Source organism: Leptosomus discolor, chromosome 9 (assembly GCF_034619465.1).
Source record: "Leptosomus discolor isolate bLepDis1 chromosome 9, bLepDis1.hap2, whole genome shotgun sequence".
Taxonomy (NCBI): Eukaryota; Metazoa; Chordata; class Aves; order Leptosomiformes; family Leptosomidae; genus Leptosomus; species Leptosomus discolor.
The window spans coordinates 48,267,946-48,294,364 of NC_141399.1; the positions used below are offsets into that span (position 1 = coordinate 48,267,946).

General features: G+C 51.2%; 1 protein-coding gene across 1 annotated transcript; it reads left to right on the top strand.

Annotated features, from left to right (window-relative positions):
- The first annotated feature begins 914 nt into the window (after positions 1-914).
- LOC104341887 (SLAIN motif-containing protein-like) lies at positions 915-25,158 on the top strand. Its single transcript, XM_086470367.1, has 8 exons — positions 915-1,624; positions 11,922-12,058; positions 14,711-14,860; positions 18,457-18,597; positions 20,526-20,843; positions 21,816-21,953; positions 23,210-23,516; positions 25,101-25,158. The coding sequence occupies exons 1-8, from the start codon at positions 915-917 to the stop codon at positions 25,156-25,158; spliced, it is 1,959 nt and encodes a 652-aa protein (XP_086326493.1).
- The last annotated feature ends 1,261 nt before the right edge of the window (positions 25,159-26,419 follow it).

A 26,419-nucleotide genomic window follows, 5' to 3' on the forward strand; every position in this document is an offset into this window, starting at 1 on the left:
GAAGAACATCTACAGCCACCACAAACCAGGGTTCCAGTGCAGCTGTAGTGCCCACATCGAATCGTTTTAAACTTCCAACTGGCTGCGGCGTCCAGCTCCTTCTGTCGGCCTGTCCGTCTGCCCTCCTCCTGCAGAGCAGCAAGGATTTCTCTTTTTTTTTTAGGGGAATCCATTTTTCTTGCTCTGTGGAACATCAGTTGCGTATTACGGGCTTTTCAGTGAAAAGTTGGTTCTGAAATGAGTGTGCACATTGAAACTGGAAACTCACGTAAATCACTAGTGAAGGGGAAAATCGGTGTTTGCTTATTTTTCCGTAAGGAAAATACACCAGGAAAGGCTTTAGTTATGCTTACTTTCATGTAGCGCAGTAACTGCGGATCCTGTCCTTGCTCCTTGTTGTTAGTCTTTGCTATGACTTGATACAGAAATGTTTTCGAGTTGTTTTCTTTTTTTTCCTGCTTTTCTAGGATAAACCTGGTAATGAACAAAGGATGTTTTTACCATTTTCTCAATGCTGTCATTGTCTGACGTCAGCACCTTGCTAATTACGTTTCCTGACTTTGCTCGGTCACTGCTTTTCTCACGCATTTTGTTGGTAAACAGGTGGAAACTAAACTATTGTGCGTGATTAAATCCGCTTCCCTTTATAGAGTCTGATTTGTGGCACAGCAGCTGCACGTCCTAGCTGATTAGAACGAGTACTTTGTGTTTGATGAAATGTTTCATGCTGATTTCAGTTGGTCTTTTTCAGTAGGTTTTGGTTAAATTCAGTCACCTCGTACCCTAATGTAATGCGTTTATGCTTATAAAAGTCGGAATTATTGGCATTTAATTCCATTTTGCTTAAAATATCGCGCAACTTTGTGGAGCTTTTATACGTTTTTCATGTGTTGCAGTGAAACTGTGCGGTTTGGATGATGGTAGTGCCTGGAAGCGCCCCCGTCATCCAGCAGGATCATGCTCTGGAGCCGGACTTAGGACGACACTCAACGGAGAACTCTGCCATGGGCCCTGACACGGAGCCGGCGCCCGAGGAGGTCGGCCCGGAGCTGGAGGAGGTGCGAAAGCTGCGGGAGCTGGTGAGGAGACTGGAGATCGAGAACCAACACCCGAGAACGAAGAGTGGCAGGAGTGTTCTTGGGCCGAACAGGCCGAGCGAGATCCGTACTGGTGTGGCTAACCATGACTCGGGCCTGAACGGGCTGGAAATTCAGAACAGCATCAACGCGATCACTGAGAAGCAAGAATTGCAGCTCGTGGCGGATCTGCGCAGCCAGCTCAGCAAAATGAGGAAAGAGGAAGGGGAGAACAACTGCTTAAAAAAAGGTGTGGGTGCCCAAACGCAACGTAACTGCCACAGCGCCGCCGAGGAGCGCCCTGCCCGCGTGCCTGAGGCGGAAGCGACGGCCGCCAGTAACCTCAGGTGTGTCTCGCGTGTGGGCGCGAGGGACGGCACGGAGCTCGGGGGGAGCGTGGTCGGCGCAGGTCTCGATGCCTCCGTTAAAGCGAACGAACAAAATCCGGACGAAGACTGTGGAGATGTAGAAAGCCTGTCGAACGGCGCGGATCTGGATGAAGTGAAAGTGTTAGAACTTGAAAACTGCCCCGAAGAGGAGGACAGCTGGTACGTACCTCGACGCTTCGCTGGCGCGCGGAGCCCGCGCTGCTGCCGGTCAGAGGTTCTGTGTTGAGGCAAGCAGGGTGCAAAGCGCTTTCTGTACAGTTTAGCAGCAAGAGTGCGGGTCACATTAAGACCGTTGTGCCAGAGCGGGATTTTTTTTTTAAAAAAAGGTCAGTTTAACTGTAGGGCTTTCCCCCTTCCTCCTGGTGCTGCTGCAGCAAGCCCAAGAAACTTCCTTTCCCTGGCTGTTTGCTTACATATAGCGCACACGGGTGAATGAATAATGGAGGTTTTAAACTTTGTACCTAACTGTCAAATACTGTATTTAGATAAGAGTTTTGTAAAGCACAGAGACCTTAGACTGTCTGGAATTTGGGGCTTTTGTTAGTATCTAAGAGGACAAATCAGTTCCACTTCCTCAATAGTGCTGCTCTGCAGTTAACCTGTTCCTTTTGTGTAGAGACACGGACTGAACGGATCAGGGGTGTAATCCTTCACTGACCTTACTTGTGGGCCTCCCCGCCAGCAGCCTTGTTTCGGACTTGGTTTATAAATCAGCAGATTAATTTCCCTTGCCCTTCCACCGCTGGTTAAAGTTTGAGGCTAATTCCGGCTCATGCGATAGCTGTGACTTGAGATTTCACTGACTTAATCTTAAGGCTCTCTAGGGCAGCCTCTGGGACCTGCACAGGGTGTTTCAAAGTGGTGGGGCTAGAGATTAATCTGGCGGCAAAGGCGGCGTTGCAGAAGGGTTGCTGAATACAAAACAAATCTTAAACTCTCGCAGTTCATTAGCCCTGACAAGGGAAGGTAAACTTGTGGCTGTTCGTGGGATGGAGCTCAGTCACGTAGTGACGTCAGCTCAAGTCTGAATTCAAGGTTACGTTAAAACCATAATTGTTTGGGGTTTTTTTTTCTGTGCAAGTTTTCTTTTAAAACCCAAATACCGCTTTTAACTTGATCGCTGGAACTCTTTAGCATACCTCAACAGCACTGTGAGCGGGTTTCTTAAAAAAAAAAAAGAGAGTAAGAATTAAAAAAATAGATAAGGGAATATATTTAACAAATTGAGTTTGGGAGACAGGCTTCATTATCTCCACATTAATGAAAACGGCAGGTTTTATATTCACGTTTGTATAGGCCGTGACCTGAGAGATTCTTCAAACTATATTGACTTGGCAAAGAAACCAGACGGGGTCCGAGCTGCCCACGGGCAGAGGCTGCTGTCCGATGCGTCACGAGAGATCCTGCACCCAGAGGCTCGGTTTATGAACCTCCCCTGGAGGTGGTGGCTAATGAGGTGGTTCTTCGTGAGCAGGTGCCCTGCTCACTAGACCCTGCAGATCTCCGTGGTTTTGATACCTCTTTTCTCGTCAGATTTGGTTAATACAGACTAACAGATGAAAGAGAGGCGCCCCGAGGAGCTTAAATAACGGCGGTGTCACGGAGCACTTGCGTGAGTTCCGTTACCGTGAATCACCTTTGATCACGCTGCGTTGCTTCCGTCTGGTTTGTCCTCCTCTTGTCAAACCTGGTGAGACAAGAAGCTGTTTCTACGGTGGCTCCTTGTTTAGAGCTCCTCACCTGAGGTGTGTGTACAGTAACAGTAGGGCCTGGCTGTGCTTTTGCCAAATATCCTAAATTCCCTTCGTGAGGACGTCTCACGTGCTGCCGAGCGGATACTCGCTGTCAGCACTAACCAGAAAACAGCGGCTGGGGGGCTTCTTTAAAAAACAAACAAAAAAACCCAACAAAACCCCTTAATGCTGTATGGTTCAGGATCGTAAACGTCTCGGGGTTTAATAAGGTGGCTTTGGGGGTGATTTTGTGCTGCCTGGCTGGAGGTAATACCTAAATGTGTGGGCAGGGTGTTGGTCAAAGCAAAGAGCTTCCTGTGTTGTTAGACTTGCAGTCCTGGTTTTAATATTATACATTAGGAAAAAAAAACGGTAGCTACTGTTGGAACACATCGTGTGTACTTTGATGCTTAGGATTTCTGGCAATTTCTGAGAAATTCACAGTGGCTTTGTGGTTTTTTCCTGTCGCTGCTGACTTGATAAATTTTAACAGCCCAGTCCTTTTGGTTTGCTGACTTTTCCTTCATTCCATCTAGTAGAGGGGATGGTGCTTTACGCCTTAAAGAATACTGAGAACTCGCTTTGTGTCTGAAGTGTTTAAAACAGGGGGTGGGGCATGGGAAGCTTTCAAAAAGAGAGCTTTCAGTGCTTATATCTTCGTGTCACTCTAGTTTTGAGAAGGGGTCCGAACTTCAGGGTAATTTCTGTCGTGGTACTGTGCTCGTGCGCCGTGACTTCACGGTAGGTTTGAAATCTCTAGTTCAGCCTGCCCCGGGGATTTTTGCCCCTGGGGCTGAAGTGGTGACAGCAGAACCCGTCGCCCTGGGAGGGCGAAGGCGGACGCATGAAGGAGTGGGTCAGAGGGTTTGTGAGACTCCTCTGCGGGTGCAGACTCTGTTTCTCCGCCGTTTTGAAATTATTTGGCTTTTTTGGATCAAACTTGCAAGCGTTTCTGTGCAGCTTCCCTTGGCTTCAGCTGGATTTGCGTGGTCTAGCGTTTGGTTTTTGAAAACCACTTTGCAATGACTGCGCTCCCTGAAACCTGAGGTACCGCGTCGCCTGCGGTGGCTGTAACTCGGTACTCCTTCGCTGCCGGTCCCTTGCCTTGCTTTCTCGAATAGCTACTCAAAATTGTAAATCTCCCTCAGGCCCGGGTGAAGGCCGCCTTTCTGGGCTGTTGAGTTCAGCACGAGGCTTCACTTAGACGTCAGCGCTGCGTGCTCGGTACTGGTTACCAGTTCGTGCCTTGTGCTGCTCCCCAGCAGTTTGTAGAGAGGCTGTTACCCGTACAGAAGGGAACGGACAAGACACGCCTGCAGTGGCGTTACCTTCGTTGTCTTCCTTAGTGTCCTCACTCTGAGGTGCTCCCCGGACATGGAGTTACCCTGTGGTTTTCTCCGCATTCAGTTTGTTGTTCTGCGGGCGGTGGTTTGTGTTGAGCATTTTGTGGTGCATTCCCGCGCTGCTTGCTTGGTGTTTTGCCAGTTGTCAGTTATTTTTCCGTGTAAGACTTGGGAGAGAGAATTTGGACTTGGAGTTATGATGAAATGATGCAAATTCCCACCCCCTCTGAACTGGAAAGTGTTCTTACAAATGTGCTATTGGATGAAAAAGAGAGGGAGAGAAATGGCAGGAGAGAAAAGCCTCAAACTTTTTAATGCGCTTTCTCCTTTTTACTGGATTTAGGCTATTTTTGCTCCAGCTCCTTTGATGGAAGGAGTTCCAAACTCTTTGTCTGTGCCTCACCTTGGACAGCTTTAGGTTTTCTCCTTGATGGAAGGAGAGACCCTTGTACGTGTCTCCTCAGTATTGCTACTGATCTTGATCCCAGGGGCAAAACTGCCAGCAGCTTCACACGGGGCTTCAGAGAAGCTTTTATGTGTGTTCTACAGCTTGCTTTGGAAAAAAAACCCAACACAACCACCCTCCCCAAACCGTAACAATCAATCCAATCCATTGAACAGAACCTTTTCTTTATGTTTCTTTTCAATTTCTAAGTTCCTTTCAGAAGGCGATGGAAAATACGATGGGTGCGTACGCGGATGTCCAGGTCTGCTCAGCCTAACGTGGGCCTGGTTTTTGTGGGGTGAGGAGCAGAAGGAATCCGTGTCACTCAGGTGTTGGTGCTACATCCGTGCTTTGCACCGTTTCCTTTCCCAAAAAGCCCATGTTTCAACTGAGAACGGGTTGTGCTGCCTTCCCCTTAGTGCTGTGTTGTCTCCTGCTTGAAGCCAAGAGTTCGGCACAAGCAGGGTGCCCCTGAAACAGCCTGTGTAGGAAGAAGGAGCGTGGTTTGCTCAAATAAATGACTATTTAGGAGTTTCCTGGGAGTGTACATTTTCAGCCGTGGCTCCATGCCCAGTGGCCTTCTATAGTGATGTCTTAGGGAGTTTATTAATTCGGCGTACTGCAGGACGCCCCTGTCGTTTGCCGCTCGTGCCATCAGAGGTGGGAGCACGTTTTCTGGAGAACTTTCACCAAATGAGGATGTGGTTCTGCACGAAAGTCAGGTATTATACAGCATCGTGAAAAATACGGCATTCGTGCCTCTAATTTGGGGGAGAACTTTACCACCCTGCTGTCTATAGAATCAGTCCCTTACGTTTCCGCAGGACATGTAGAAGTTTCCCTTGCTGACAAGATTTGACGTGACTTAGAAACAGTAATTAGCAAGGTCTTGGTTTCTCAGACTGGTCACCTTACAACCCCCTGTATTTTTAAGTTAGCCGTGGTGCGTTCCAGGAGGCACAGGTGACTTACCACAAACGCCTCCTGCTTGACTGGCTCCTCTGGGCAGCGCGTTACCCGCTTGGGCTGGCCCTTAGGATGGTCTGTGCTGTGCCTGGTGGTCTCTGGGCAGGTGATCTCCTGCAGAGCCCTCTGCGCCGCGTTGCCGTCAGCTCTCTGCCTCGCCGGCGACTGCCGGGCCGGAGTAGAGGAATCTGACAGGAAGAACCCACCCGCTGGGCTGACGCTTGGCTGCAAAATACGGCCTTTCAGGTGAAATTGCTTTTGGTGGCGGAGGTTCAAAAGGACTGAGGCCTTCCCGAGACGCTGGAGGTGCTGGCCGACGGCTCGTTCGGTGAGGTGCGGGGTGGGCACAGGGTCGTGACTCCTCGGTTGTCCCACGAGGAGCCTTTCGATCGTCTCGCACTGTGGACTGGGTCGTGAGATTAAGCTGACGTGACCTTTGGAGCTTCTGTGTCTTAGTGGCTGGATTGTTCAGCAGGATTCGTCACTAGGTAGACATGAAAAAGTGGTGCCTCTCCTGGGCTTTGCAGTGTAATTTTTTTTCTCTCTTTCTCATTTCTCTTTCTTGGGAATAAAGGCTCAAACCTCCACTTGGGCTGACACGATGTTTTTGTGTGGCGTGTTTTCCACCGGATTCTCCTCGTTTTTTTTCCCTTTTGAGTTTCTATCATTTCAAGACCTGGCCAGCATCGTTTCACCATTGCTTTCCACAACGCTCTGTCGCCGGTGTTGGTATTTCTGATCAACAGTAGCATTCAGATTTGAGATTAGAACAGCGTAAGCACATCTGAAAATCAACTCTGAAGGCTGATACACAAAGGAAGGGGAAATGAATACGTTATCTGTTTGAAATACACACTTTATAGAAGAATTTAGCTGCTGCCTTAGCCCTTTATGGAGGTGTATCTTATAAACCTAAATTGTTCTAAACGTATTTAGCTTCCTCAGGTTTCTTTTTCCTTGCGTTGGTGTATATAACTCCAAGGTTTGAAGGTCAGTGTCATCCCTGCCATTTTTGGTACCGCCGTAGCGGCTGGTGCCAAGTGCTGGGGAAGTCGTGTAATAAATCAGGCACGTGTCTGAAAAACGGAGGTGCATTTTACTTTCAGTTTAATTTCCTGACACGCTGGTTACAGAGCTTTCTGCAGCCTGAATTCTCTTCTTACGGCCTGTAGATTTACAACCACAAATGTTCTGCGGGATGAGGATCTTAAATGCTCGTGCAATACTGGCCCGTGCTCCTAGAATTGATCTGATTCCTTAGTAAATTGTGAAGATGCCTTTTTTCAGTGCAGTGTGCAGCTGGAGAAAGCTGTCGTGTTTCCTGGATTCTTGGGGGTTTTTATTTAAAGCAATATTTTCAAAACCAAACAATCGTGGCCGTTAACTCCCAGAAATCCTCCCGTGACGTTGACCCCGAAATAAAAATAGCATCTCTAGAAGATGCTCTGCTTTGAGTACGTTGGAGTGTGTCAGGATAAAGTGCAAAGAATCTCACCAATCTGTTTTCGAGTCCTACATTCTTCGTGGAAGAAAAATCCCTTGTGCTTGCTGCACGAGGAAAAGGTCTTGGCTCTTGGTGCATGTCATGAAATACTTTGTGTGGGAAAGGGAAGCACATGCACTGGGTAGCAGAACCTACAGCTGCTTTAGCTAAGGATTTCCTCACCGAAGCTGAAGAAAATCTCATTCATATTTAATAAGTTATACAGCAAAACCCCAATATATCGCATTGAGAATATATGCCCAAATATTTACTTTCTGAATTTTCTATGAGGCCTTGTAACTCTCTAAATAACTTCTTAATTATCATTTGCAATTTGGGAAAAGGAAATACTCCAAGCGCAACCTTTTGCTGTTCAAACAGACGGTGCTTCACGCCCCGACTGCCGAGCTGTAGGAGCGAAGCGCCGGGTACAGCTCACTCAGTAACCGGGTGCTTGTTAAACCCCAGGCCTTTGGCTGACGCGTAAACTGTCCGTCTGCATGCTCCATGGCATGCCTCGGTTCGGTTTGTCCAGTGCTGATTGGATTAAGTTGACAAATGAAACAGCCTTAGAGGATAAAACTACCAGAAATAAGATTCTGCATCTTTTTAAACAGAGCAAGTGGGTTTAGCTGGTCACAAAAACCTCTTTCGGAAGAAATCCTGGTTTGGTTCAGCTGCAACTGTGAATTCTTTAACCCGGCCGCAGTTGTGCCACGGTGGCTGCCGGAGGGTGACGCTGGCTGGAGGGAGCCTCTAGTGAAAGGGGACTTTTGGGTCATAACAACTGTGTCCAGCAAAATGCTCGCTTCTCTCTGCGGGGCGAGGTGTTTAGTTTACCGGCTGGTGGTGTGCGGTGCTGCAGGAGAATAAGCTGTGCCAGCGTATTTGGAGCGGTTAGCTTGCGGGGTCTGTTGGACCCGTCCCCAGCGCGACTTAAAAAGGAAACCAGTAAACCTCGTGCTGAGAGAGCAAGCCAGAATTCCTCTCTTCTGTAAGCTACGTGTCAGTGCTCTGAAAAACTGAGTTGTGCTTAGTTAACGGAGCTTAGTGAAACGACAAGTGAGACCGTGGCTTGTCAGCTGAAAAGTGGGAGTCCTCTGGCAGAGTCCAGGGGACTGGGACACTGGGGGAGCCGTAGCTCCGCTTTGTGGGGAAACCGTTCTGGCAATCAAACAGGCATTCCCGTTTTCAGCCCTGGGGAGAAGCCTGATGAGAAGCTCGGCGGGAACTGGGTAGAACAACTACTTCCTAAAGTAGAGCAGGGTTTTCTCCCTTAACCTCAAATATGTGAAGAACAGCGTGACCTGCCCTGAGGAGGCTGTTGGCCTCTTTTTTGCGTGATGGTTTTATTGCTGCTTTTTTTCTTCTGAACTGTGAGATAAATCCAGAGAGAGCGCGCTTCGCTTCCGCCGGTTTGTCGGAGCCGAGTGGCTGGAACGCTCCCCTGCCCCTGCAGCGAGACGCGCTTGTGAGGCCTTTCGGGAAAGGTAACGGTGCACGTGCAGGAACGTTTGTGTTCCTGGTGCTCGGCATTTAGTTTGTCAGGAGCAAATCAGCTTTGGGATTTTTTTTTTTCATTTGCACGTGGTCTTGTGTAAAGCTTGGTGTGAAAAACCTGCTGTATGAGACGTGACTGAAGAGATTTGAGTCTCTGCTCCCTGAAGGAGATGGGTCTGGCCAGGGGCAGGGATGTTATTAAGGTCTGTGAAGTCATGAGTGGCACGTCAAGAGGCAGGAGAGGAGAATTGCCTTCCCTCCGCCTCCTGTCCCCCAAGAGCCAGCCAGCATCACGAGCAAATAGCAGGTGACGTTGTCACGAGTGGACGGAGGTGGTGCTTGGCCCCGCGGGGCGCTGGGGGTGCTGCAGCAGAGGGGCACGGAGGGAGGGATTAGATCGCTTCGCTGGAAAACCCCCTCTGGAGAGAGCTGTTGCGTACGGAGGTGCTCCATCCCGTGGCCCCGAACTGTGGGGCTCTGGGACAGCTTTGTGCATCAGGCCAGCTTTTGGCTTGGCTGTTTCCGTGCTTATCCTTACCTGGGCGCAGGACAGGAGACAGGTAATGGGTCAGACGGACGTTTTGCTGCCAGTACGGTGTTTTACATACCCCAGTTGTTCGTGTGGTTTATCTTGGCCAAACTGTGCTCTCGTGGATAGGACACCTGACGACTGAGGCACCCGTAGTACGTTTCTGTATCTTTTAAACACTGAGGGGTTATCAGAAGTTGATGGGATAATGACTAAACTATCTGATGGTTTGTATTAGTTTTGTTGGGGAAAGGAGTACTTTCTGAGTTGATGTCTGTGCGGGAATTAGTAACTGGAGCAGAAAGACTTGATGTATCTTGCTGCAGGAGTGTCGAAAGTTATTGCTAGGGGAGAGAGTAGGAGGCAGCTGAAGGGCGTGCAGACGTTCCTTGAAACCTTAAAACCACCCTCATCATCGTTTTATGCCCAAATACTGGATTTTGCACTGATGAAGGTGAAATGTTATGCATACGTCAGTGTGAGGACAGCTGTTGGGAGCAGTGTGAATCACCCAGTGTGGCTGTAGCTGGTGTGTGGTGACCACGAGGGTTCTTTGTCGCCTCCAAGCAGTTCACTAGGTGAAGGAGCACCGGACTGGTGCTTGAGAGGAAGGTAGTGGTGGAAGAAGCAGCAGTTGTGTGATTGTGTGCATGGCAGAACTCTCTTGCTCTCACAGGAGATTATGAACCCTGAAGCCCGTTTACGTGAAGCAGAGAGGTGGGAGCTGTGCTGGCTGAGGGCCACGCGGACAGCTCGTCAGAGCCTACGGAGAAAGATGGACCCAAGAGCTAGACTTCGTGTCTGCAGGTGGCACCTGAGCTTCCCACCTAGTTCCTGTGTATTCATCCCCCAAAATTTAGTCTCAAACCATATCCCTCCTAGAGCGGTGTTCAATCGCTGCACAGCTTCAAAGACCTGGAAGGTTTCTTCTTCTTCTGGTACACTGAAGTCTAAGAAATGGCATTGTGGACAAATTCAGTAGTCAGAAACTCGAGCTGATGAACCTTGTGGCCTTGTTAGCACGATCAAAAAAAGTTTCTGCTCTCGGAAATCTCCTCTCTGCTTTTTTGTGGAGTTCAGGGGTCATCACCTGGCAGGCTCTGCCAGGAGTTGTGCAGATGCAGGTCCGTAAGGTCGTCATCGCAGAGCTGGCCCTCCTGCCTTCGAACCCTTCTGTGATCCTTTGAAGGACTTCAGCGCATTAAGAGTACGTAGCTGGAAGCCTAGTGTGGAAGTAAGGGGGGGTGTGATTATACGCAGGAAATTCATCATCTCCGTGGGCAGATTCTGTTAGTGACAGCACTTCTTGTTTTGTTCCTGCCTCTCTCACGCTCTTGATTGTTTGGGATCTCGATGCCCTCTACTTGAGGGTGTTTACGTGCAAGAATTAAAATACATCTGTTTAATTCTAGATGTACGCAACACTGATTTTTTTATATTTTTTTTCCCCTTTCACAAATGTTTTAAGTGAGTTGCTAAATAGCAAAAACTTTAAAATATAGGGTGAGTTGGGTTGGTTTTTTTCCGGTTGGGATTTCTTTACTTCAAAAATGCGAATGTGGGATAAGTTAACTACTTGAGTTGCTTTTCAGTCCGGCTCCTCTACCCTTTGACCTTTCTTGAGGGAATTTTCTACTCATGAAATATGGTTCGGATGTTACTTTACACATGATCAGTTGTAAATGAGCCAAGACTGGAAGGTGACGAAATCTATCTCTACGTAAGGCTAATCCTGTATGTATAAGCAAAACAATGCCAGGTGTATTAGACCTGTCAAAGACTTCGGCTTTAGGGGAACTTACCTAACATTCCAATAAAAAAAAAGGAAAGGTAGCCTACAGCCATGCTTCCCAACTGTCTGAAAACTTCTAAATCTTCCAGTGAAATGGTTTATCCCTGAAATCTGTGAGTAGAATTCTTACTATTCACTCAGTGTCTCAGAGAGCTGCGGTGGGAAGTCGGGAGGCACCTCTTGCCTGCAGTGCGATACAGGTGGAATATCCAGAGCCCTGGGGTTTTTTAACACAAAGTTAGGCTTCTGAAAGCAGATCACCTTGAATCTCAGGTTAGAACCACCTCCTCGCCCGTCCTGTTTGCTCACGGGGTGTTTGGGTTTGGGGGGGAGAGGCGGGGAGTGAAGGGAGAAGCTGGGGCGGCGGGTGATGGTGACACGCCAACAGCTTCCAGCAGCGTTCCAGCAGCCCGGGCTCGAGCCTGGCCTCATGGAGGCTGTGTGCTTCCTCTGTGAAGCCATCTGTAAGTGAGTTTTGCTATTGCAGTACTAAGTTTTGTTTCTGAATCGTAGTGTACAGTTTAAACTTTAATTTTCCCCCCCCAGCTTTAATCTGGGTAGCTCCTCTGTTGCCTACCGTTGGGTGTGCTTCAGTAAGTGCTGCTTTGGCTGCGTGCTTCGAGCTAACGAGCGTGTTTTACTGTCTCCTTTCAATCCTCGCCAAGGCTCTACGTGTCCCCGAGAAAATCTACCGCAGATCAGAAAACGGACTCGCCTTTAAAGTGGTGCCGGCAGGTGCTGGATAATCCCAGCCCCGAGACGGAGGCGGCCTGCCGAACCCTCATCAACAGGCTCGACCAAGGTACGTGAGTGATCGGCGCTGCTCTGCCTTTTATTTCCACTTCAAGGGGGACTGGACCTTACTGAGAAGCAGTAAAGCGAAGGAGACGTGAAGTTTGCGGTGGCTGCAGCGGAGAGAACAGCTGCAGGGGTGGCGCTTGGGGGGGGGGGTGCTCTCGGTGCGGGTTCTGCGTTTGCCGCTGCGTTAAAAACCTGCCTGCTTTTGGGTTACCTCGGTCACGCCTCAGCTGGGGAAGGTGGGAGATCACGCTGTAAACGTCAAGAAAGCTCGGCTGATCACAGGGAATAGCCACAACAAACCCAGCTCTGGTGTTTTGCCTCCATGTGCTTTTTAAGACACAAGTAGAGGCGTTTCAGATTAATTGCTAAATGGACCACCTTGCTTTCTGCAGGTTTTTTTTTAGTGTGTTCAGAGCCTGAACACTAAAATACATGTTAGTGTTTTCAGGTTCTTGGGGGTTTTTTTGAAAAAATATTTCAACATCTTTGATGTAAAAATGTGTAGAGGAAAAAATGTGCCTCCGGCGAGTGGGGAGAGCATCCCATGAAACTGTTATTGCAGGTTTTTTCTGTATAAAGACTTCTAGTGTGGTTGATTGTTTCTAACAGTGATTGTTCTCACTGTGTCTTACCATTAGTATTGTTGCCTGGGTAAAATAGTTGGCTGATGCTCAAAGCTGGCACTAAGGAAACATTAAAATCTGTGACTTGAAGTGCTGTCACTTGGAAACCGAGTTTTTCCTCCAGGTTTATCCTCCCCTAAAAGCACTCGGTGGTGACTGTCAGCTGTGCAACTTCACCACGGTGGGGGGGGAAAGATCCCCTCCTGCACCTGCCGGAACCGAGGGCGCTACGGGGTGTTCAGGGTCGGGGTGTTGAGGGTCGTGCCGCCCACCACCGGCACGGTCGCTGCTCTGGGGCTGTGGGTTTGGGTCTTCGCTTTTCCCTTTCCAGAGCCCGGGAGGGTCGCTCCGTGTCAGCCTGACGCTGACGGCGGAGCTGTTAGAATAGATGAGCAGTTTGTTTCATCGCCAAACCAAGGAGTTAGCTCTGTTTCTCCACCTCGGTAGTACATCCCCCGCCATCCACCCGGTGGAGATCCTGCCTTTGTCTCCTCGAGCGCGCGCGCGCGCGCCGGGTTTGCGTGTAGAACGCGCGAGTCCCGCGCTGCCCTGCTGACAGCCGAGGCAGGGAGGGCCGCCAGCCAGCCTTCTGCGCCCTGTACCGCAGCTTTCTGTGTCGTGTGGCTGTGCTGGGCCGTACCCTGCAGCTGGAGGGGTCATGGGTTCCGTTATTTTCCCCTAACGGCTCGTGGCTGAAAAGCGCGGCGGAGCGGGGCGTGCGGCAGCCTCGTCTCTCTGGTCTGACTCGTGAACACCTCAGCCCGACGGCTGCGGTCAGCAGCGTTTGAAAAAAAGGGACGTTTCTGAGCGGAGGGGTGTTTGGAAGCGCGGGGACGTCCTTGACTGCTGAAAACACAACCCCCAGCTGGGTACAAAAGCCGTTGTCTGCCTGCGTTTTGAGCGGGCTGGCTTTGTCTGCTGGCTGAATGCAGGAATCCTGATTTCAGTTTGACCAGCAATCTGACCTCAGTGCTGGGAAGTCCGAGAGGCCCCTGCTTGGGTTTGGTGTCGGTTTTGTGGTTGGTTTTTCTTTGTTTGGGGTTTTTTTTTTTTAAACTTTACATACTAACAGTGTTTTGGCGCGGCCTGTAATCAGTCTTATTTTGAGTTTAGCCTTGAAATTCCTGATTTGAGATAACTGAATGTCGTTTGAGAGCAAACTTCGTTTACTTTTATAAACCATCTGTGCTTAAAAAGGCAAATGAAGGTTCGTTGGATGAACTTTGCTCTCCGTCTGAGGTGTGTCAGGCTTCATTTGTACTCTGTCCCTCCTTGTTAATGAAAACAGCCTGACCTTGTATTTGTGGGGGAAATCAAGCAAGCAAGCTATTTGTATAGTGAATCTTCATTATTTTCATAGCCAATATTCTCTCAGTGGTAAGGATGCGGTGAGCAGCTCGGCAGCCCCTTGAATGTACACAGATTGTCACTTCCTTAGCGTTGTCGCTGCTTATTTCCAGCTTCAGGGACGCAGGGATGCACCGGGTTTGGCTGCCTGGCTGCTTGTTGATTGTTTCACTAACTCCTATGCGAGTCTGTGTGCTGAGTAAGGATTTCGGAATAGTCGTTTTTCATATTAATTTGCTCTCCTTTTAAGTCTAAAGGCATGGTTTTTGTGGCCTGATGCTGTTTTGATGCCATCATTCAAAAATTCAAAATAACACCTGTCCAGTGGAGCTCCTTAAAGTGGAGGTGGGGCGTAGAAGTGACCGTATTTCTGAAAACAGCCGCCTTTGAAGACCAGCACTGGGACATTCAGAAATGTGTGGTTTCTTTAAAGCCAAGTTTGTCAGTAGTTATTCTTGGGATTCTTCAGAGGTGACAAAAACGAGTTAAAGGGGAGAGCGAGCGAGGGAGCAGGCGCCGCTTTGCTGCCTGCATCCCGTAACCGGCACCAGCGAGATGTCTGATTTGAAGTACGTCTGTTACAGCAGTTAATCCTGTTTGATCTGATGCCTTTCTGTATCTTATGCTTTTTTTTTAAAAAAAAATTGATAACCTTTATGGCTTTTTTGTATTTTTCCTTCTAGCCAGTAGATGGAAAAACCTGTATTGCAGCCCACTGGCGTCGCCAAGCGCACATAATTTGAATACAGAGGCAGGCTCCTGTAGCAATGCACTAAACTCTCCCGGGCATCTCAAATCGACTAACAAAGCACTACTAACCTGTGGCAGCTCAGGTATGGCATGTCAGTAGAGCGGCGCAAACCTGCAGCGTTTAAAATGCAAGGAGTATTACCGAGGGACACGGGGAAAAGTTGTCCGGAGATGCAAGCCCACCCGTGGGGGTTTCTTCGGTTAATTTGCTCGCTGAGTGACCTGGGTTTCCTCTATTACGTGGCAGAAAACTTCCTTGCATTCTAAATGTCGTGTAGTTATTTCATGTTTTTGTTTTTATAACTTTGTATTTATAAGTTGTACTAATTTAAAGTGACTTAAAATAGAAAACAGCTGTCGGGGCAAAGAAAATACTGCTTTTGAATGATGTTACCGTATGTAGGTGTTAACTTTGTGTTGGAGTCCGTTTTCTGGCTTGAAGTTTGCGAAGTTTCCTTTGAAAATAGTAACTCAGGCGACAGAAAGAAGCCCCGTGCTTTAAGATACGAGGCGTGGTCGCCAGGATAAGCCTTTAAATGGGCCTAAACACAAAACAAGGAAAGCTTTCCGTCGGGCTCGGTTGTGTTTGGAGTGAGATTTCCTCCCTTAGAGGCCACAAAGTTCTCGTTCGAAGCCCGTGTTTGTAGGTAGCTTGTAATGAAGCTTCTCCTAAATGGCTTGGCCTCCACTCTGCCTTTGCATTTAAGCTGCTGCCCGAGGGTCCGTGTAGGGTCTTTCAGGAGCTTCGTTTACCCTCGATGCATGGGTGCTGTTTCCCAGTGCCAGTGCTTTGCCTCCGGGCTTTGTTAGCCAAGGAGTCTCCCTTGGTTCGTTTGGGTTTTGTGGAAACGGCTGTATCCCGATTTGCACGCTTAAAAACACAAAGCATGTTTATCTGGCTTGAAACCTGATGTTGTGTGAACCTTTTTTTCTTTTCCAAGAAAAAGGAGGGCGGCTGGGTGTTGTCACAGCTGCAGGTGTGCTTGTGAGATCTGCGGGGTTCCTGCTGCAAAGAGGAATGAACACTTAGCTCTGCTTCGCAAACAAAGGGATGCTTGGGTTTGCCCGCTGAGTTCTGCAGGGACAAACCCCTAAATCAGTTTCTAGTTTTTCACGTGAGGTTGCGGGGCGGTCTAGATGCCAAACCACCTTTCGCACAGCCGCGGTTGCTGATGGGTGAAGCCGAAGTGCCCGTGCAGCCTCCAGACCTCTTCCTTCCCTCTGCAAATCCGCTGAAAACCTGTTAAAAAATCCAGAGGTGGCGTATTGTGAAGTTGCTGTAACAAAAACCATAATCGGTTCGTCCCAAGCCACAAGTTTTTCCTGATGAAAGAATGTGGATGTTTTTCTTCCCCTCCCTGACTGTCCTTAAATAGACCTGCAGTTTGAAACGCAGCAGCCGAGCTGAGTGGGGAACTTTGCTTGTTCAAAAGCTGCGTTTGACGCACAGCTGCAGTGAAAATGCAGCTTTTAGGGCAAAAGGTGTCAGTCACAGCAGGGAAGCCATGCCTGCTCGCTGCACCGTGCCCTGCAGGCGCAGGCCCTGCTCTCACGTTGGCTTTACTCCAGCTGCTTGCCGTGGCTTTTCCTGGGGTTGTCACACCGCCGTGCTGCCTCGGGGCTGGGGTGGCCTCCCTGTGTCACACGCACCCGCGCAGACGCCCCCCTTGCACCGCGGTCACGCTTCTGTCACTGTTCCAGAAGCATCTTGAAACTGGAAAAACTTTGTCTGCTCCGATGAGGAATTGTGGCTTCCTGCTCCAGAGCTCTTTGCTCAACGTCCACGTAAGACACTTGTTTTACTCCAAACGTGCGTTTTCCCTGGCAGCGGTCCCTGCGCCTCAGAACTGGTTGAAGAGGTAACACTGGGAACTTGCTGCTTTTTTTTTTGGTTTTCCTCTCTGCCTGCCTGGAATCAGCCGTTGTTTGACAGGCTCAGCGATGGATTTTTAGATGTTTTCCTGAGAACAGACAAACCGTTTCTTTCTCGTGTCCTTGAGAACGAGGAGGCGCGCTGCCTCCAGGACTTTGGGCAGAACTGCGCGCGCTCAAGCAGCAGTCGGTGGTCCCTGCTACCCGGCGGGCGCTCGGGAGGCTGACTGACATTCCTGGGTTGTCCCTGGCGCACCACAGCCCGCCTGTCGCTGCTGTTCAGGTGATGATCTGGGCTCCCTGCTGGGGCAGGCTCTGTATTTCTCAGGCCTGCTCTAGCTGAAGGTGATGTCAAGTGCTCTTGGGTACCCACCGGCTTTAGCTGATCTTTTGTCAGATCGTGGGGTTTAATGAGGTTTTTTATGAGGGTTTTTTTCTCTTTTTTTTGGAGGGTCTAAATCTCCACGGTACTAATTGCAGCCTTGTCTTGGAATTACTTGAAGGCAATGATGTGCTCTCTCCTGACACGGCTGTGCAAGTTATACAGTCTTGTGTGTCCGTGTTGGAGGGCTAGTTATGCCAGGAGCGTGTCAGGGTAGTTCCTAACACGTAGCACAGATAAGCACCTTTGCCAGGTTTCACATTCACTAATCCTTCTGTCTTTCCAAAAATTTTTCTAGCACTGTTTGTTGTTGTTTGGAGGGGTTTTTTTTATTGTTCTGTGGGGATTTTTTCACTATTTTTTATAGGATGGTAGTTATAAAACAGGGAGAGAAGATGGAGGCACGCTCAGCGGTGCGTGCTCTCTCTCAAAGGCACTACCCCGAGCCAAAGTGAAAGTTGGTGGGATGGTAGCGAGGTTCTCCCCTCGCTGCCTGCATCTGCCCGCCCTCTGCAGATGGAGCTGGGCTGAGCTGGTGCGTAGCCTTCCCGCAGGGAGGAGGAGTAGGGCCTGAGGAAGGCCAAGGCGGTGGTGATACCACAGCGCCACGTACAAGCCTCCCGCCTCTGCAGGGCAAGGACCAGCGTAACCCCGAAGCTCCGTGGCTTCGGGAGCAAGCAGCGGTACTCCTGTGCCAGGGAAAATACTGACTTGCTTAAGAACAAGTACGAACAGGTGAAAGTTTGCGCTGAACGATGGTTGTGGTGAAATTTTTATTATTCTTCTTCAAAAGGAAAATTCCTCGTTCCTCTTCCTACTCCCTGACTTATGGAAAAACTGCCCTGGTGGGAAGATCCTCCCAGGTTCTTTTTCACGACCCGCTGTGTGAACGAGCGACGTCCTTCCCTGTAACGAGGGAGTTTGCTTTATGATGATGGGGGGAAAAACCAGATAAACCTCAGGAGCAGGGAGGAGGCACCCCAGTGTAAACTCTGCCTTGCGTGAGCAGGCTCGCCTGGCAGATTTTGGAGGTGCGGCGGTCTGCAAGCCATTTGGATCCTTTGACTCCTGCGACTGCTCACCAACGCCCTAGCAAGCCCTTTGTGCCGCTCTGCTGCTTCACGTGGAGCTCAATAGTTGCCCCTTTCTCCAAAGAGGCAGAAATAACAGTGCTCAAAATGACCCAGCGTCCCTTTGGCACCTTCTGGAGAGAAGCCTGCGTTTTTTTTGCCCTGCACAAAGACACTCTGCCTCCTGCAAAGCGCAGGTTAAAACGCGGAGCGTTGAGTTCTCGAGTCATTTCTAACTTAATTAGTTCTGTTTCTGTTCGCAACCGCGCTGGCTTTAGTACGGGAATAAATTCTCTGTCGCTCGTTCTGCTTTTGTCCGCGGCTGGCTGAAGGCTTTTTCCGTTCCTCCCCCCAGGCTACCTGAGCATGCATTCGGCGCTGAGCTCCCAGTCGTCTGTGGACAGCGAGCTGAGCACGTCGGACGACTCCATCTCGATGGGCTACAAGCTGCAGGACCTGACTGATGTCCAGGTTATGGCGCGCCTTCAGGAAGAAAGTACGTGACGGCCATCCCCTTTGGGTTACGGCTGTGGGATTGTAGAGGAATGTAGGGAGATTCCACCTGTGCTTCCCTTTTTCCCCACCAAAAGAAAAAAAAAGAGGAGGGAATGGATCGTTTGAGATGTTGGTGATTTGCAGGGGCTTCCTTTGAACATCTGCAGACCCCAGCTGCCACGTCAGCTTGGCGGCTGTGCAGCGTTCTCAAGGTTACACCTCTTCAAGCAGGGGATAGTCTTGACAGGATTGCCCCAAGCCCTTGTTAAATACGTCCGCGCCCTTTGATACTCAAAAATACCCCGTCCCAGGTCACCTCTGAAGTACAGGTGACGTTTCCTGCGTCGTTGTGTCGGAAATCGTGGCAGTTTGAACAGCAGCAGCTCGCAGTTGCCCGTCTGGCTGCTGCCCCCTCCCTCGAGCCAACGCGAGCTGCTGCGTCCTGCAGCGCCTGTTGGTTTGGGGGAACGCATCCAGCTGCCAAAAAAAAAAAAATAACCCAGCAAAATTTTTTGGCTTGTAAATTTGTGTTTTTTCGGAGCAGGCTGCCTAACTGCAGCCTGAGATCCCGTTGGGAGCTGTCTGGAGGGCTGGATTTTACAAGTCCTTTGTTTCACGGAAGGTGCAAGTAGCATTTCGCTGCTGCGTTGAGTAAATCCGAGCTCAAGGGTGCTAAAGCTGCAGGAGCTGAAATGACAATTTAAGTGTTGCTCTGGGAAAGAGCTCGGAGACAGCTCTGGAAATGGGACGTCAGCGTACAGCGTGTCTGCCTCCCCACGGGGGGGATTTCGGGCCCTGGTCCAGTTCCCATTAAAGCGTCAGTGAACTGTCTGTGGACTTGGGTGTGGGTTGGACGAGGTCCTGATGGAAGATGGAGGTGGAGCAAAGTGGTTGGGTCTGTTGGTCGGGGCGAATTAATCGTTAATTTGATTTGCAGGAAACCGAGAATGAAGTTCTCTGGTTTTCTTCTGGAGAACACTTAACTTTTAGTTCTGGGCCTTTTATAAGTTGGAAGAATAGGAACTGGAATAGGAGACCAAACAGAGCAAAAAACGTGAGATCTTGTGATCGCTTTGACACCCGAGCACGGTTGTATTGAAGAGAATACAGCGAGTAACGGCCTTTTTCTTTCTAAACTTGAATATTTTCATATGCTTTGTGAGCATTTAAAAAAAAAAAAAAGCCAAGGAAATCCCGTCCCATTACACAGTTTCCAGTGAAATACGAAAAGCGCTTCATCCTCAGAACGATGGGAGCTTTTCGTACCTGCGTTGTGAGGGGAGAAGGGCAGGGAACGCTTGGGGGTTTTAATCCCTGCAGTGAAGGGACTGCACTGAGAAGAGGGTTTTCCAGAACTTTACCTGACGTCTTTCTCAAAAGTCCCTTCAACCAGTTTGCTGTTAGCTCCTGGTAAGGAGTTCCTTGTGGTCAGGCAAGAAGACTTAGAGAAAGGCCAACGTTGGGGGAGGACCCGTAAAGAAACCAGGCTGTAGGTGTCAATGAAAGGGGGCGGGTTTCCCTTGGAGGCAGAAGTCCAGATCTTTGTTTCACCCTGTTGAAATGCTGGTGGGTGCACAATTAAATGAACTAAAAAAACCTCGTGCTGTAAATGAGACTCCTGTGCCTAGTTAACCCAGCGGAGCTTGTGTGGCAATATATAGCCCGCAGCCGCCCGTGTATGTGACCTACGGAGTAATTCAGGCCGATTCGAACATTAACTCTTTGCTCTAATTAAATATGGGTGACACTGTTCCAGTTTAGAGAATCCACCCAGTCTTCAGTGAGGAGTTATTAACTGGATTCTCCTTCCAAGGTGAAACGGGTCACCGCTGAAGGCCTTGCTTCTGAATTTGTGTAGCGAACGGATAAGGAATTTCTCTTTTTTCATTTTTTGATGTGACTTTGAGCCGTGTTGCCCGCTGTCTCCAGGCCTCCGTCAGGACTGTGCCTCCAGCTCCGCTTCGGTGTCGCGCCGCAGTTCCAGTGCCTCCCTTCACTCCCTGCGGAGAGGGACCTACAGCGACCAGGAGTTCGACACGTACAGCCTGGAGGACGAGGACGATTACGACTGCTCCCTGTCCTACCGCAGCGCTCACAGGTACTCGCCGTCTCCGCTCAGCTCGCCCCGCTGCCAGTCCCCGTCTTCCAGCGCCGATTACGGCAGGTCTTCGACTTCCCGCATCCGTCCCCCGAGGAGGTCGGTGCAAAGTCCCATGCAGGACCGGCTCAAGTACGCCAACAGCGAAGGTGAGCTGCTTGTGAGTGCACAAACGTACCCGGCGGTGACGTGCAAGCGGGAGGGGTGGCTGACGCCCCCGCGGGGCGGTGTTGCCACCCGGCGAGACCTGGGTGGGCTGGAGAGCCGGGCGGGGAGACATCGAATGAACTCCCACAAGGGCGAGCGTTGAGTCTTGCGTCTGGGAGGGAACAACCCCGTGGACCAGTAGGGGTTGGGGATGGAGCTGTTGGAGAGCAGCGTAGGGGAAAGGGACCTGGGCGTCCCGGTGGACAGCAGGGTGCCCATGAGCCACCAATGTGCCCTGGTGGCCAAGAAGGCCAATGGCATCCGGGGGGGTATGAGAAGGGCTGTGGTCAGTAGGTGGAGAGAGGTTCTCCTCCCCCTCTGCTCTGCCCTGATGAGACCCCATCTGGAACAGTGTGTCCAGTGCTGGGTCCCTCAGTTCCAGAAGGATGGGGAACTGCTGGGAAGAGTCCAGAGCAGAGCCACAAAGGGGATGAAGGCGGTGGAACATCTCCCTCCTGAGGAAAGGCTGAGGGAGCTGGGTCTCTTGAGCTTGGAGGAGACTGAGGGGTGACCTCCTCAATGGTTATCAATACATGAAGGGCGAGTGTCAGGAGGATGGAGCCGGGTTCTTTTCGGTGATGGGCAATGACGGGGCAACGGGTGCAAGCTGGAGCACAGGAGGTTCCACCTGAACGTGAGGAAGAACTTCTTTAAGGGTGACAGAGCCCTGGCACAGGCTGCCCAGAGAGGTCTCCTTCTCTGGAGACGTTCAAAACCCACCTGCACGTGTTCCTGTGTGACCTGCTCTGGGTGGTCCTGCTCTGGCAGGGGGGGTTGGACCGGTTGATCTTTCCAGGTCCCTTCCCACCCTTGAATAAGCGCGGATTTTTTTTTTTTCAAGAGCTGGTCTAAACCTCTCTGTACCTCCCCTGCTACCAGAAGCCACCAAGAGAGAATTTGCTCTTGCTTTTCAGAGGAGATGCGCCACAGCATGCCCAACCTGGCCAGGACGAGCCTCCGAGCGCTGGAGTCTGTACGCAGCAGCCGGAGCTTGGAGTCGGACCTGCAGGTGCCCAACAGCCGCATTCCCAGGACTCAGCAGCGGTCAGCAGGTCAGCGCGGCGCCTGCCCCGCTGGGGGGCTCTGACCCTGGCTGGGTGCCACGTGCCCACCAAAGCCCCTCGGTCGCTCCCCCTCCTCGACAGGACAGGGGAGAGGAAAAATAGAACAACAGGCTTGTGGGTCGAGGTCAGGACAGGGAGGGAGGTCGCTCAGCCTGTACCGTCACGGGCAAAACAGGCCTGACTTGGGAGAACAATGTCATTTATTACCAATTAACTCAGAGAGGAGTAATGAGAAATAAAACCAAACCTTAAAGCACCTTCCCCCCCACCCCTCCCTTCTTTCCCGGGCTTAACTTTGATCCCGATTTCTCTCCCTCCTCCTCCCCGAGCGGCGCAGGGGACAGGGAATGGGGGTTGGGGTCAGCTCATCACCCTGTTGTTTGCTGCCGCTCCTTCCTTCTCAGGGGGGGGGGCTCCTCACACGCTTCCCCTGCTCCAATGTGGGGTCCCTCTCATGGGAGAAAGTCTTCCATGACTTCTCCAGCGTGAGTCCTTCCAAGGGCTGCAGTTCTCCATGAACTGCTCCAACGTGAGCCCCCTCACGGGGTCACCAGCAGCCAACCTGCTCCAGCGGGGGCTGCTCTCTCTCCGCATGGGCCACAGGTCCTGCCAGGAGCCTGCTCCGGTACAGGCTTCCCACGGGGTCACAGCTTCCTTCAGGGATCCACCTACTCCAGCGTGGGGGCCCTCCCCGGGGTGTAGGCAGTCATCTGCTCCACCGCCCATGGGCTGCAGGGGCACAGCCTGCCTCACTGTGGTCTTCACCACAGGCTGCAGGGGAATAGCTGCTCCGGCACCTGGAGCATCTCCTCCCCCTCCTTCTGCCCTGCCCGGGGTGCCTGCAGGATGTTCCTCTCCCATATTCTCACTCCTCTCGCTGCAATTCCTGCTGCCCCGTAACTTTTTTCCCTCTTTTACCCGTTCTCCCCAAGGCGCTGCCGCCGTCGCTGATGGGCTCGGCCTCGGCCAGCGGCGGGTCCGTCTTGGGGCCGGCTGGCACTGGCTGTGTCAGACACGGGGGAAGCTTCCAGCAGCTTCTCACAGAAGCCACCCCTGTAACCCCCCCCCGCTGCCAAACCCCTGCCCCACAAACCCATTACACCGCCGCGCCGCCGTAGCCCATCTCCTTCGGTCTGTTCAACCGACCCGACTAAACCCGAGGCCCTCGGAAGGCCCAGTGTCCTGAAAGGTTCTTCAAATCCTGTTGCCAACTGGGTCATTCTTTCTTGGTGTTCTTCTCCTAGGTCTGGCTCCCAGTAAGCTCAGGTACTCCTCCGGGGCTGGGCAGTCTCCCCTGACCGTGCGGCAGCCCATGAAAGCCGCGTCGTGCACAAACTCTCTGCTGACGCCCCGGCAGCCGGTAAAAGCCTGTAGTTACACCAGTCCCGCCAGCGGCGTGCGGAAACCGCTGAGTACGGGCTCCTCCAGTAGCAGCTGCGCTGCCAGAAGCAGCAACGTGGTCACTGTGGCAAAAAATCCCCCCCTGAAGGCACGTGCGTCCGTGGGAGGAATCTCGGTGCCCAAGAGCAAGCCGACCCCTCCGTCCAAGAGGTAAGTGGGAGGCTCGAGCCTCACCGACTCCCGGGCCTGCCTGTACGTCCCAGAGTGGAAATGCCTTTTTTTTTTGTGGCGTTCATTCTAAAGGGTGACACGGGTGCGGGGTTGGGCCAGAGCTACCGCCTGACCTGGGGTGTAGGGCGGCGGTCGGGGAGCCCATAGAGAGGAGAGGACTCAGCTGGAAGATACACGGACTTGAAGTACTTTCCCCCCAGCCAAGGAGAGGGCAGTTCCCTGAAATCCCCCTAAAAAGAAGCGCTGTGAAGGTGGATCTGAACTGACCGGCTGGGCCTCGGCAGCTTCGGGGTGAGCGAGAGCGACCCCCTTGCGCTGTGTAACCCGTGACCAAACCCTTCAACACTTCAGTGTTCCATCTGTTTTAAGAGAGAAGTGCTTTTTTTAAGCCAAATCATCCAGGAGAACAAAGAGGCGGAGGCTCAGGCTTATTTCTGTCGATGAACATGATGGCACATCCTTTTTGGGCGCAGACGTCTGGTTGTGGGACGGGGACGTCCCTTTCCAAACGACCAATAAATTTTCCTCACTGATAACGTGATCATCTCCCCACACGACCTCCTTTGGTGTCCCTGTCACTTTGCTGCTGGTAAAATAAGTTGGGTGGTTTGTATTTTTTTTCTTCCTTAGCCTCTCGTTTGGGCTGTGGGTGGGCATCAGCCAAGGCCTGAGGAGTTTCCAGAGGGGTTTGAAAAGTAGGACAAGTGAACAAGGCTTGGCTGAAGCACGAGGCTGTATCGTTGCAGTAACGTCCCACAACAGGGTCAACAAAAACTTAGCTTTTTTGTTCTTGTTGTGCTGGTCTGAACTGATTTAGGAGCCACGTCTTCATCCAGGAAGGTGCAAGGGAGGGTTGGGCTTTTTTTTAACATTTGTTTCCAGCTTTTAGGGTTAGCTCCCTAAATATTTAGACAGCGGCTGGCTGAAGTTGGTAGATGTTCTGTTTGGTCAGAGCATCCTCAAACTCCTCCAAGAATAAGGCCTCTGAGATGCTTCCAACAGCCGCCCACCCGCGCTGCCCCGGGCTGTTTGAGCCACGTGAGGCAAACCCACTACCAAATTGCCAAAAGCTGCTGGTTTTTACAGCTTTTTGCAGCACAACTGTAGCGTAACCTCTGATGGGTGAGGGAAGCCGATTCGGTGTCGGACTGATAAGCAATAAGGACTTGTGCCTTTTCACTATCCTGTTGTAGCCTTAAACTGAGCTGTAGCTACTTTAAAAAAAAAAAAAAATATTCAAAAGGGAATTTTTGATTTGCAGCAGTGCTCCGCAGCCAGGCGGGTGGGTGTTTGTGTGTTTAGGGAAGAACACCTTTCGTATGTGCAGGGGAGACTGTTTTGGACGCAGTCATGGGGGGGAAAAAACCCCACAACTGCTAATAACTGAGCAGGATAAATACATCCCTGTTTAAGCACCCAGTAATAGTCACGGAATCGCTTCAAACCGCCCCAAACGGCGGCTGCTGCGTCCCCCCGCTGGCTCCCTGGCGCGGGGGCTGACGCCCAGCCCTGCATCCGTGGGTCACCGGGGCCGTTGGTGACCTTGTCCCGTCTCTCCCGCAGGTTCCTCCAGTCGGCGCAGCCCCCGGAGGACGACTCCTGGAAGGAGGGGTGTTACTGACCCCCCCCCCCCACCGCAGGACCCCAGCTGGCTGGGCCTGAGCGCGTTACCCCCCGGCTGTACATACCCCCCCTCCTCCCGAAGGCAGCCCCTCCTCGCCCCCCGCCACGCGCCTCTGACCTCGCCGGGGTGGAACAGCCAACCGCTGCCGTGGTTCCCCCGTGAAAACGGGGCTGGCAGATGAGTCTTCGAGCGAAGACTGGGGGGAAAAAAAAAAAAAAAAAGCCTTATTTCATCTCAGCCTCTGCTCGCAGCCCTCGGGAGGGTTTGTCCCAAACCAGCTCCGGGCGGGCCCTGCTCCCGAGGACGCCGGCTGTCCCAGAAAGCAGCTTCGAGCTGGTGCGTAGCGGCGGCTTGGGGAGACTAGAACTAGTTTCATAGGTGTTAGAAGTCAGGCTTTTAAAACTCCAATATTGGTCAGAAACTCAACTGTTCGGTTTGGTTTGGGTCTTTTTTTGTTTTGTTTTGTTTGGTTTATTTTTTTTTTTTTTTTTTACTTCTGTATAGAATGTATTTCTGCTACTTTTTACTGTTGGTTCTAGACGATGGAGCAGGTTTTTATAACTGTAGCGCACTTCAAGGGGTTGTATCCCACCGTCACCGCGCCCAAGTGAAGGAGCAGTACACAATATTTGTGTGGAGTTGTGAAGGGGCCGTCGCAGGGCCGGGGGCTGCTGTTGCTCAGCGTCTTCCCCCCGCGGAGGAAGGAGTTCACAAACACCAGGTAAAAGCAAACTTTTTACAAACACACACACCTCCCTCCCCCCCCCCGGACTGAGCTGACTTGAAGCGTTTCCCTTCGAGCCCTCGGCGAGCCCCCGGCTGCCCTGATTTTTGTAGAAGCATTTTCTACCGTCTCTTTGGCTATGAAGGATTCTGGTTCAGCGTCCTTGTCCTCAGCGAGGGCTGGGTGCTACGACTGCAGTCTTAGTACAGAAAACGTGCACTGACAGCAACGTTCTCCCTGCCATCAATGTGATTTTTGATAGTGTAGTTTAATAAAATGTTATGGTGCTGAAGTAGATCTGCTTCCTTCGGCGTGAGCCTGACTTTTGAGGGGGGTGGTTGTGCTAGGGGTGAGGCTTTTCGGGACAGTCTGCTCCTGCCTGGGCCGGCAGGGCTCCAGGGGACGCCTTTTATGATGCAAGGTTTGATATTCACCTTTGGTCTCCTTGGATTTTGTCAGGATGAGGTGGGAAAAACTTAATTCACAGCACTGGGTTCGTGGCTTTCCTAGGAGAACATCCACAAGGGGCTGAAG